We start from the raw sequence: 12,157 nt of genomic DNA on the forward strand, positions 1-12,157 counted from the left end.
TTTTTTCCTTTTCATCCACTGCTTCCTCCTGATGGCAATGCAGCCTAAAGATGCTCTGTACCCACTGATGGAGAGGTAGCACAGTGCTGATTGCAGCTTTTACCACTCTGCTCTGAAACAGACAAAAACTCCCAAGACAGCACATGGAAAGATGCATAAGACAAACTCATTTAACCAGACATTCCCAGCATCTTCAGAGAAACAGGTCATTGTACTGTGTGCATTTCCAGCGGGTTATTAGGAACACTGAATGTAGCAGTGGAAAAGAAAGCAAGGTCCACAGGCACCGGTTTGACCACCGCTCTACCTCAGGCAGGACAACTCAGGCACTGTCCCTGTGTTTATTTGTCAATTCATCTTTGCCTCTTCTATTTAGGCTGTCAGTTATTTGAAGCAGCAACCTTCTCCTCATCTTTTGGTACATGTGGCTGTGCTGCAGTGTAGCACAGTGGGGCCCTCAATTCACATAATTACCTGTTTTGATCTAATTTTCCTTGAGATACCAAAAAGGCTGAATATGTTTGCCAATGATTCCACTTTAATACACATTGGAGGTGTGCTTCATTAGATACACAACAAAAACATTTTCCTAGAGCTCTGCACTGCTCTATTCTGAACCATCAAAGTTGAAGCAATAGCTGACACTGTCTTGAAGAATAAAGTGGTCATTAAAGTTAGGTGCTGTTAGTTCCAGTGATGCAGACATTTCTTGGTAGTTTGGTGTGCTAAGCACAGGTTATTTTATACTAACAACAGTTTTGTATGATGCCAAACAGGCAGATCTTTAACTGACAATCTCTCCTGTAAGATACTTTCCACTGAACAACCTTGTAAGATAAATATATGAAACCACTGGCAAGTCTGTTTCACACATTCCCCTTTGAATGTTCTTGGCTATGTACTTCTTAGAAAAGGAAAAAACTATTTTTCAAAAAAATATTTGGAAGGCTTCATATTTGTCCAAACATAGATTAGTCAAATATATCTCACATCCTTATTCAGAGTAGCAGAGTTATGCAAAGAGAGCTTCTTTCTTAGGGATACCCTCAACCAATATATAGTTACTGCCCACTTGACTTCTGCAACTCTGCTCAACATGGAAATCAGAAACCTCAGAAGAAAATCTGGATATGTAATAGGGGTTTCTTTCAGAATTTACTCATTATTGTGACTAATATAAAATGTATTCGAAGGAATATAAACTATGACAACACCTATCACCAGGAGAGCAAAGTCTCCCATAGCCTCACAAGTTCTTTACTTCTGATTGCTACCCATGAAGCAGACTATGAATGACTTATGGTTTCCCAATGTAATACACTTCTCTGACAGAAGGAATGACCTTGTTTGTTTTGCTTTGGTTTGTACGTGGAGATTTCATCAGGTCTGAAAGTGTGAACTGAATTCCCTGAAGGCTTCAAGTAGAAACACATTTTATTGACTTCAGTATCACAGAAATATAAGCTAATGGTGCTACCTTTGTTGTATATGACAAATAAAACCAACACCAGAAAAAAAAATATCACTGCATGTACTTTTGTTTCTGGGAAGCAGGCTAGACAATAAGCAGAAGTATGTTGCAATATATAGCATTTCAACAGTACACAGACAACACTTCAGCATGTAGGCTAAATTTGTATATAGATCAGATTATACTAAAACACAATAGAACAAAATTATATTTGAAAATGAGGCTCTTATTTAAATTGACTCAAAATGACCCACAAATCTAAATATTCTGAGAAGATGGGAAAAAAAAAAAGAAGTCACAGCAGAAAGGAAAAATATTATGAAGTGTTCATAGAATTAATATTTGCAGTCCAGTGTGTTAATTATATTCACCTAATGCAGAGCACCCAAAACATCAATAAGTAAACTAAGCAAAAAGGGGATTTGTTATCACAATTTGGTACATGGGGAACTGCTGTACGTAATGACTCCATTTCTTGCCTGTGGTCACTCACATATAGCATGTGGCTGAGTCACAAATTGAACCTTTTTTTCTCTTCTGCTGACGAATGTTTTAAACAAACTATCCTTCCTCCAGCTTCTGTGTTAGTAGTAATACTGCAATATCCAGTGCACTAAGCCTGAGCCACACACCCACTCCTCTCCATTCTTACATCATTAATTTTTTTCTAAATGCAAAAACTAGGAAAGAAACATACTCATCCCCATAACTTTATTACTATTATTGTTGTTATTGTTATTATTTCATATTTTCACTATAAAGAATGCGTTTATGGGCTGCACCTTCCATCGAGGCAGCAGGATAGACTAACTCATCTGAGCTACTGTCGATTTGAGGTCATATTCCAGAGGATATCAATGAGCATCTCTTCAAATTAATAGATGAACTTTTACTTTAATGAATCAGCTTGTCATTGTTTGACTTTTTAAAGAGCTGTTTAATCAAAATGTTTTCCACTATCATTTTATATTCCCTATCTGGGAAGGAAGCGTACAGAGATTCTATTTTCAACCATAGATACACTATTTTGCCAGCTGTTAAAGAAATGGAATTTGCAAGTGCTTGAAGGACATATCAAAGGAGACAGGTCTGACCATGACTGTCACTACCAAAACTGCTTTCCTGTGATGTACTCTCCTCAAAGCTTTATTCTTGTAATGACGCAAAGTTAGAGCTCTCTCTTCTCACATTAGTGAGGACTGGAAAGCTGCTTGCCCACATGGCAACTGCAGTTTGCAAAGAGCACTACCAAGCACAAGAGGCAACATAACTAAGTTGTTGTCAGCCTGTAGCATTCAGAGTCCTACATGTATTTCATGGTCTTTCTCCAGATCCCTGGACTTGGATGGATAGTGTCAGGTACTGCTAACCTGTGTTTAACAGCTACTATTTTTATCATGCCTACTTTTCTATAGGACAACTTCAATGGTTAGTGCTTCTTAATAACTTCACAAATAAGTTTAGGAAATGAAAACTGCTAAAATCCCACAAAGCAGAAAAAGGAGAAGAAAATGCATGAGATAAACTTCAGCTAGGTCTTCTGAATTTGGAAAATTGTGAACTTTTCTTTCCCCCAGAACTGTCTTGTTAATGTCTGTATGTTGACTGCTGCAAATACAATCACGTCCTGCCCTGGGATACACGTATGTAATTCCTGTTGGCAATGCAGGGAAAATCAATTTTGTATGTCACTGAGAACTGTGACCCCTTATGGAAGGCAGCATTTGACTCTTGGGGTTACACGGTCATTTCTAATTTAGTAGAAAGGGGCACTGCATTAGTAAAAATAGAGAAATGTAAAGGATCACAAACCCAACCAATTCATCCCATCCACAGGGGCTACAAATTCCAGAGGCAGAATTGATTCATTATCCTCATGTCACGTGTTTCTGGGCCCATCCATTCTCTGGAGCACACAGGGATGTGCACTTGTATAACAGACAACTCAAATTCTTATCTAGAATCACTGAAATATGGAATGTTAAGGGGTTGGAAGTGACTTTAAAGATCATCTGGTCCCAAACCACCCACCCCCCAACATGGGCAGGAACACCTCCCACTAGACCAGGTTGCTCAAAGCCTTATCCAGCCTGGCCCTGAACATTGCCAGGCTTGAGTACAAGTTATCTAGCTTCTAGTAAATACCAGTTCAGCTGTTCTAACTCAAATTGGCTTATTCTAATGTAAAACAGGTATGGATTTAGAGCTCTGCTTCCTAGTGTCATAGAGAATACTCACTCATTTAATGTAAGTGAAAGAATGACAGTCTGACCTAGAAGGCTGAGAAACCAGTGGTCATGACCCCTGCACTGCCAGCCTGAGCAGAAAGCAATGCACAGTAAAAACTCAAGGTTGAGTACTCTCTATAAAAGTTCTTATGGTTTCACTGGCCATTAAACTTCTATAACAGAGGAAACATTGTAAATGCATTTTTAAAGGGAAAAGGTTGCCACCTATCTTTCATTTTTTTCCCCCTCTTTGTGTTACAACTTTGTCATCGGAAATAAAGGCTATGCTGCCTGCAGTTGGCTTTCTCTCTCCATTTTTCTGCACAAGAACTTGACCAAATTGAGCGCTGCTTTTGCTGTGCTGGCAATTGTTGCAAGATTTGTAATAAATTCATGGTTAGGCTGCACCCATTAATTGGACTTGTGGGCAATGGTATAGTCAGTTAAATATTACCACTGCATATTAAAGAAATTTCCCTACCAGTTGTAAAGTACAGTGTTAGGACAGATAACCAGTACGCTTAGACTATGTACAGACCTTAAAAAAAAATGCCCAAAGGAGAAAATCTTGAACACCTGTATTCTTGAAAAGTAAGTTTTTGATTAAAAAATTATTTAAGTTATATGAAAATAAGAAATCAGCTGAGAACTCTTCCCTCCTAAACATGAATTCTGGAGATAGAGTAAAATTGCATTAAAAAAAGCTTCATCACAATTATGGTTGAGGGGAAATCTAGGTTGCGAACTATGTGATGGTGTCCTTTTTATTTATCTGATAATGGAAAATTCTTTAGCTAATCACATTATCACCCTGTCTGCATTTGATAATTTATTTATTTTAAAATACCCATATTTCAGAAGGATTACTTTTCTAGGATTTTCAAGAAATTTTTTTTAAAAAAATGCCAGTTAGGCACTATTTTTTTCTACCACCACTGCTGAAGAGTCCTCAACTCTCCAAGAACACGTCAGCTTACCTAGAAATTCAGCAGTTGTCATCTGCAACACTATAATATACTTCAAAATGTAGTTTTTACTTAGTTAAATATGGTCATAACATAATAAAATAATGAGCTAAGAATTTAACCACATAAAATGAACAGAAGATGGATTAATCACAGTAGACAGTTATTATTAACTTTTTAAAATTAATTATATTGTTTATAGGTTTCAAACTGTAGTCTTCATGGTTGTAGTAATATTTTTTAAATGACAAATTTGTTTCTGTGAGTACTGTGTTTTACTTGTCAAATTAGAACATTTTATCATTGCCTTGATCTAAAAAAAACCACCAAAAACTCCTCCTTGTGCCCATATTGCCAACAATATCTGTTACATGTGTGCAGTAGTTGCAATACTGTTGGATTTTGTTTCTTTTTTATCCTGGATCTCTGGCACTAATGAGCATTACTGGGGTTATAATAAGTATACTCTTATGCTAATGACCCTTCCAGACATTCTTAGAAGTGGGATTTAATCTCAAAACTTATTTCTACTTGCATTTCCACTTCAGCTGTGATGTTTCTCAGCATTTTCAGACAAACTTAACTCATAATAAATCTCACATAAATATAATGTTTTTGATTTTTGATTTTCTGCATACAGATAATAATTTTTAAATGTTCTTCTCCACCTTCCTTTCTAATCAGTTGCAAATGGAACTCCTGAAATTAAGAATTTATATTTTTTTATCATCAGCTTCCGAAAAAAAAAGGAAACACTTGAACATCTTTTTTTAGGTGGATCTTTTCAAAGCTCCATTCTTTAATGTTATGAAAGAAAAAACCTCCAGTAGCATTCACAACAACTCAGCTTTCAAAGAGCATCCATTCATTACCATATAAATAGCACAGACACTTACTCAGTATACCTTCCTCTGCCTATCATTCCTCTGTCAAGCCTTTAAGTTCAAAAGTGCACCCTTTTTTTTTTTTGCCAAAACCAGAAGACCCATTTTATGTCTACTAAGCAATTATTTTATGAGGGAAGAGCAACGGAACTTCAGTCCATTTTAAATGATATACTGCCTGTCAGACAAGTAGATCTGTTCTGAGAGTCATGGCCCTGACAGTCGGACATGGCTTACGTGACTCTGCTTAATTCCATGTCTACTGTCAAAATAGGTGAATACTGTCAACAGAAAAAAACGATTCCCGAGGTTTCAGAATGTTTTGGATATAGATACCATTGACATATGCGGCAACAGACAAACATGTATGCAAGACAGTATTTACTTTCATTTCAATGCCTGTTACACACAAACAAAATCTCCTAGTTTACATGCTTCCTCTGTTGCCCCATTGCATTCTAAATCCCATTATAGTATTATATTATCTACAATACTGTGAAATATGAGGCCGATCAAACTCCCTCTGTTGGACATCAATTTAAGCAAACTGCTTAAATTTCAAAAAAGCAAACTGCTTTTTTTTTTCTTTAAAGTTTTGCTTTCTAGAACTGCAGAAGAAATAAGATTATTATTATTCTAGAACCAGTGTTTATGGGAACTACAACTTTGAAACACTTCTTCAGAAATTAATTCGTCAATACACAGCTGAATTTCTCAGCAACAATGCAGAAGACATGAACCAAGCCACAAATCTATTTACAGGAAGACTGCTACAGAACCACCTCTTCACGCCTTGCAAATGGTCTCAGCAGCATTAATTCAGATAGCCAGTTGCCACTAAGAAAACAGACTTGTTCATCTCCACCCTACTTACATGGCACTGTGCGGAGGTAGAGATTGTCTCTTATGATCTGCTGGAGCTCGTGGTCCACCGAGCCTTTCTGGAACCGTAAATTGAGGTAGTGACGAAGGTCCTTATCAACAATGCCTCCTGTCAGGGAAAAGACAAATGAAAGCATGATTTAAAATTATATTGCCTTGATGGAAGCAATGAATCACTTGTGAAGTCTTTGTGGCTCATTTTCCTTCATGTTTCTGTAACGATGGAGGACAGAAGCACAAAGAGCTTTCTGGTTAAGGTATGAAGTTGGTACTATATTATTAACTATTGATAACTGTAAAGTTTAAAAACAGTTAATGAAAAATAACTGGCTACATCTTTACAGTTCAGAAAATACATATAGGATTATAGACAGAGTTTCAATTTTTCCTCTGCCCAAAACTTGAACATATTGTTATTATATAATTACTTACATATGTATCTAAATAATACATTATTAGGTATAATACATTATTGGGTATTATGTTTCCCATGTCCTTGTGCCAATTTCCCACCTGCTTATTAAAGAAAAAATCCGGGTTCAAAATGCCTCTGCAATGTTCAGTGTTTTCAGTCCATGTGTAACCAGAATAAAATGTGGTTGTACTTAATGATCATATAAAAGTTTCTAATAGACCTCACATCTGAAGGAGATATTATCACAAACAAGGGTTCATATTTTATTTCCACCACCAAAAAGAGTCATTAGTAATACAACAACTCAGCATAGAACTGCAAATATGGAAAAAATTGAGTTAAAAAGTTGTATTTGCCACTTTTACTATAACTTTAGGACAAAACAATTTAAACTACTGTTTAGCCAATGACTGGTGTATCATGTTCCACTATGAAAGGCATATCTACAAATCTAATCCAACACAATTAATAAGCATCTCCTGATATAGTTCCTCCTCATTTCTTTTCATACTGAACATGGATCACATTTATAATTATAAAGAAAAAGTCTATACATAACTCAATTTCTTCCCTCTCTGATATTCTGACATTACAAAAATATAGAAAATCATTACTACTCTGAGTTCTGACATATAATCCCGAGATGAAAAATTGCAAGCAGATAGATCCCTAACTTGTTGCTTCACACATTCAACCTTAAAACATTTTTCAAATGGCATTTGCTATTGAACCCTCTGCCAAAAGCCTTACTGACTTAGACTACATAAAGATTTTCCTGTAAAAAGGAACATAGAACATTCCTACCTGATTATTTGAAAGTCACTGCAGAGCACAAATGGTTATAAATGAAAATACATTTCTCCTTACAGCTATTCCTATTTATCTGCCAATTACAAGTCCATAATCTTATTATTGCTGTTCTTTGTCAATAACTTCAAAACCTTTTGTTCCAGGTTTATAAAAAGCTCATAAATAATTTCTCTCATCTTTAGCTAAAGGCAAAAAACCACTGAAATTTCATAATCAAAAGGGGGAAAAAAAAGTGCACCCCAGCTCATAACAGATAAAAAGAAATACCTGCAAGCCCAGTTCCCAGAGGCTGAGAACTTCCATATGGATCTCTGTTCTTCAAGGATCCCAGCTGAGCCACTTAGTCTACTACTTTGTACCACTAACACTGTTTAGAGCAGTGGGCTCGGATTGCAGACCAGACCATCCTTACTCCTGCTAATTTCTTGAGAGATTTCAGAGGAGGCAAGGCAAGGGCTAGAGGAGGCTGCAGAGAGATGCTCCGAATCTGCTGTCCTTTCTGATTGGCTGCAGAGAGTAAAGGTCCTGCAGCTCTTGCTCTTCTTGTTCTAATATACAGAACATGCCCAGTGATGCAGATGCTTTCTGGCAGCCTCAGAAAATGCCAGCTCGAGAACAACAGCTGTAGCCTGCCCACTGACACAAACCTGAATCACTCAACTTATAACGTAAGTAACTTTAGGAACCTACACAGATTTCTGACTCTCAGAGTGCATTTTTTATTTACAGCCTTTTGCTTCAAACAAAGCCATTTAGTTCATTTAGTTCACCATGTGTAATGAATGCACTAAAACCTCCTAAGCACTTCATAAAAAGTCACCTGATATTTTTGGCACATTGCATATTCCAAACTGGAGTACAAAATCATATATTTACAGCAGGAGATGCCTACAGCCCTGCATTTGTTACATGCAGATTCAGAAGCAAGTTTCTAACAGAAATAAAACCAGTAGATGGTGCAGAGAAAAAAAAAAACTTACCAGCTTCCAAGCACAATGGAAAAAATATGATTTTTTCCTAATATCTGAGTATATACTGTAAGATTAGCAAAGTCAATTTTAAAGAGCAGTCAGATGAACTACAGACAAATTTTCTTCTTCAAAAGTCATTCTGTTTTCTGAACTAACTGGTGTTTTTCAATTCTTTGGGCATAAGTTACCTTTTTTTTTAAGTCTGGTATAACAATGACTTTTTCCTTCTGGATATTTAAAAAAAAATAAAATAGTTCTAGAGTCTTGAACAGTAGATTTTATCTTTAGTTCATCCTTCCAACTGTCATTCTGCCTTTCTCCCCTAAAAAACTTTGTAGATTTACCTGATGCTTTTTAAAAGCACATCTGACTCCAGATGTGCTTTTGTGCTATTTATAATACTTGAGCTTTGGAGCAGCCTGATCCTTTGATCCTGAAAGTACAATCAGAACAACATTTTGTATGTGCAATTATGGGGCCATAAGACTTTTTGTAAGAAAACTTTAGTGAATTGCAACTACGTAAACCAGCCTTGATTCAGCATCAGTGAATTTCAGCTTATGTTACAGACTGTATAAATAAAGAATGAGTAATAATAATAGGATTATGTCCTCGAAAAGGATGAAAATAAGAGACAGAAAATAGTATCATTTGGTTTACTTTGGAGGGAAAGAAGAAACTTCATGACACTGTCAGTAAGTTCATAGAAAAAGAGACAGGAAGAAAGTGTTTTTACAGACAGTGACTACCACTGAGTGGTCCCATCCAATCCAGCTGGTTTCTGACTTGGTTTCTATACAGCTCAATATCCCTTTATTTTCTCTTTTTGCAGTACATTGAAAACTATTGAGACATTGAAAAATTCCTGACATGAACCTAACCCCCTTCTTTTCTGTCATTCCCAGGCAGCCCACAGTAGAGCAGTTCAGAATGATGCTCAGGGACCACGAGTGCCCATGGCACTGTGGCACAAATGCACAGTGGCTCATGAGATGGAGCTCAGAGAGAAGGAGCCCGCCAAGGCCACACCCTGCTCACCACATGTGACAGCAAAAGGAAGCACTGTAGTGTGTCAGAGGAATTATACAGCTCAAGCTTTAGAAACCCAACCCAGAGACCATAATTTAAAGGGTTCTTTGGCCACTGCCATGAGAGGAGGCTGACAACTGTGTGATGGAGCATGCACTGGCTTGCAGCCATGCAGGGCTTCTATTTTTTTTTTTCTTTTTGCTGGATTGAGGCCTGTGCACTGTTTCAGTTTCATTTCACTCCAATGAATCCCTTTGCTTTGCTAGCTGGGAAAGATAGGATGTGAATTAAATACTTTCAGTAATGATCTCTTGCATAATGTATGTCTGGTTTAGGTACAGCCACCAATCATGATGGCAAACTCATACCCATGACTGAATTTGATTCCAGATATTATAAAATTAGATATACTTGGATGAACTAAAAAATGCTCTGTTTGCATGTTATACTTATGAATTTAATGAGTAAAGTATATCTTTTTATGGTGTTTTAATGCATTTCTGTCAAGTCTCCTCCCCTTCATAAAATCTAGTATAAAATCAAAGTCCAAAAAAAAAATACAATAAAGAATACACAGGTGAATACTTTGTAGCTCACTAGAGGATTCAAAACTGAAGAAGATAACTGCCATTTCCAAGAAAATAGCAGGGATAAAGGTTTATAGTTTTCTCTAGCCCTAAATACTGTAAATGTTATTTTGTAAGTTCCTATTTGGTAACCCATCGATGCTGCAGTTGGAGTCTACTCTTGTATTTTATTTTCCATGAAGGACTAACTCTAAACACAAACATTCCTCTTGTTGTTCCCTCAGTGTTAGTTCTAAGTAATCTGTCTTACTCTTAACAAATTTTTATGGTTATAACTTTTCAACAAACACTTCTGAGTATTCACCCCTTAGTATTTTCTCATCTTGTATCATAACCTTTCAGTGAACTGTCTTGTTAAAATGTGGTGGGGTAAATTGTTTTTTAACAGTACAGTCAATTGCATCTCAGCCAAGAATAATTTGCCTTAGATATTTTATTTGCTGGTAATAAAATGTAAAAGATTTCAGTTCCCTGGCTCCTATAAATACTCCTGGTTAGAAATATCTATAAGCAAGCAGGACTTTTAGATCTATATTTGCATCTATACATGACCTGTGTCTGGGGAAATTAAAGGTAATATCTTGGCATTGTTACCCTGTGAAAGCAGACAAGCTCATAAACTTTCAGCATAAAATACCTCCTGTCTTCCACTGCCTGACCTGCATCAGTTTGGATCTCCCTTTGTTTTCAACAAATTTCCATTTCTGACTGTAAATATAAGCCATATATTTGGCGAAGTCAAAAGCCTTGAATGACGAGGCTTTCACTAGCTTCAACAGGACTATTCTACTGGAGAGTCTCATCTCAAGTATTTACTCAGGTGGTACCTGGAGCTTTATATCCATACTATGGTATGGCTCCATGGACATCTGACAACAGCTGAAGTTTCTTCAGAACCTCTTCAGTAGAAGATAGGCAATTTGGTGCTAGATTAACTTATCCTTCATCATTCACAGATGATCTAACTGACCTTTCAATCAGTATCCTAAATTAAGACATGGATTCCTTAAATCAGCTATCAGGAATAATTGATTTTTTAGTTCTTTTCTTCACTGAAGAGCTAAAAAAGTTTTTTACCCATGAAGGTGAGTGCAAGAATATTTTTTCTGTGATTCTTTCTGGAATATATCAAGGAAATCTTAGTCATCACAGATAAAAAGCTGTATAAGGATCTAGAATACCTGAAATTATCCTATAGAACCTCTCTTAATCATTCCAATAATTTCAGTGACACCATGTCCACTTACCTATAAGCATCTCTATGATTCTTTCATTCTTTCGTATACAATCTAACATTGTATATGAGGTGACCTGTAATTACCCTCCTCCTGTCCTGTTCTCCAAACCCACACAGCTGGTAGATGCACAAAATTCAGCAGTGCAAACTTGAGCAGCAGTGAGGGACTGGTATTACCCAGTTGTGAGAAAGCCCGTGTCAGCCAGGGCTCCAAAACTCTCCTGCCTAAAAGATTTTAAACATAAAAGAAAATTGACTGCTATATCCCCAGGTTCTTTCCTCAAATAATCCTCTTGAGAAGAGAACCAGAATTCTTTTTTCCCCTGCAAGTTCTGTGATATTTTATTGTAATAAACTTCAAAAAAAATCTTTAAGAAAGCATTCATTAAATGGAAAATGATGATTACTATTAATCATATGAATTGCTAATGTTTGTAGTACAAATGGTACTTTTTAAACAAATGAAGTATGAATTATCTTAGTATTTGATTATTAATAAAGATCTCAGGCATTTAAAACCTCTGAACCAGTATAAAATGATTTACTTTAATAGTTTCTTTAACTGGCAACAGTAACCAGAAAAATCACTTTTAAGAGAGAATATGAAAATTCCAAGTAATATCAAAACTCATAGCTGGATTTTATAAGGATTCATTATTAAAATACAGTCGGTAGCTA

At 36.3% G+C, this 12,157-nt stretch overlaps 1 protein-coding gene across 8 annotated transcripts in view; it reads right to left on the reverse strand.

Annotated features, from left to right (window-relative positions):
• MAGI2 (membrane associated guanylate kinase, WW and PDZ domain containing 2) overlaps positions 1 to 12,157 on the reverse strand; it is a 721,242-nt gene that overhangs the window by 496,919 nt on the left and 212,166 nt on the right. For all 8 annotated transcript variants that reach the window (XM_018068096.3, XM_018068097.3, XM_018068094.3 and 5 more), the window contains exon 2: positions 6,423 to 6,539. In XM_018068096.3, the coding sequence (XP_017923585.2) occupies positions 6,423 to 6,539 (117 nt within the window). The remainder of the gene's footprint in view (positions 1 to 6,422; positions 6,540 to 12,157) is intronic.

Source organism: Manacus vitellinus, unplaced genomic scaffold (genome assembly GCF_001715985.3).
Source record: "Manacus vitellinus isolate BGI_N305 unplaced genomic scaffold, ASM171598v3 scaffold_13_pilon, whole genome shotgun sequence".
Lineage (NCBI taxonomy): Eukaryota > Metazoa > Chordata > Aves > Passeriformes > Pipridae > Manacus > Manacus vitellinus.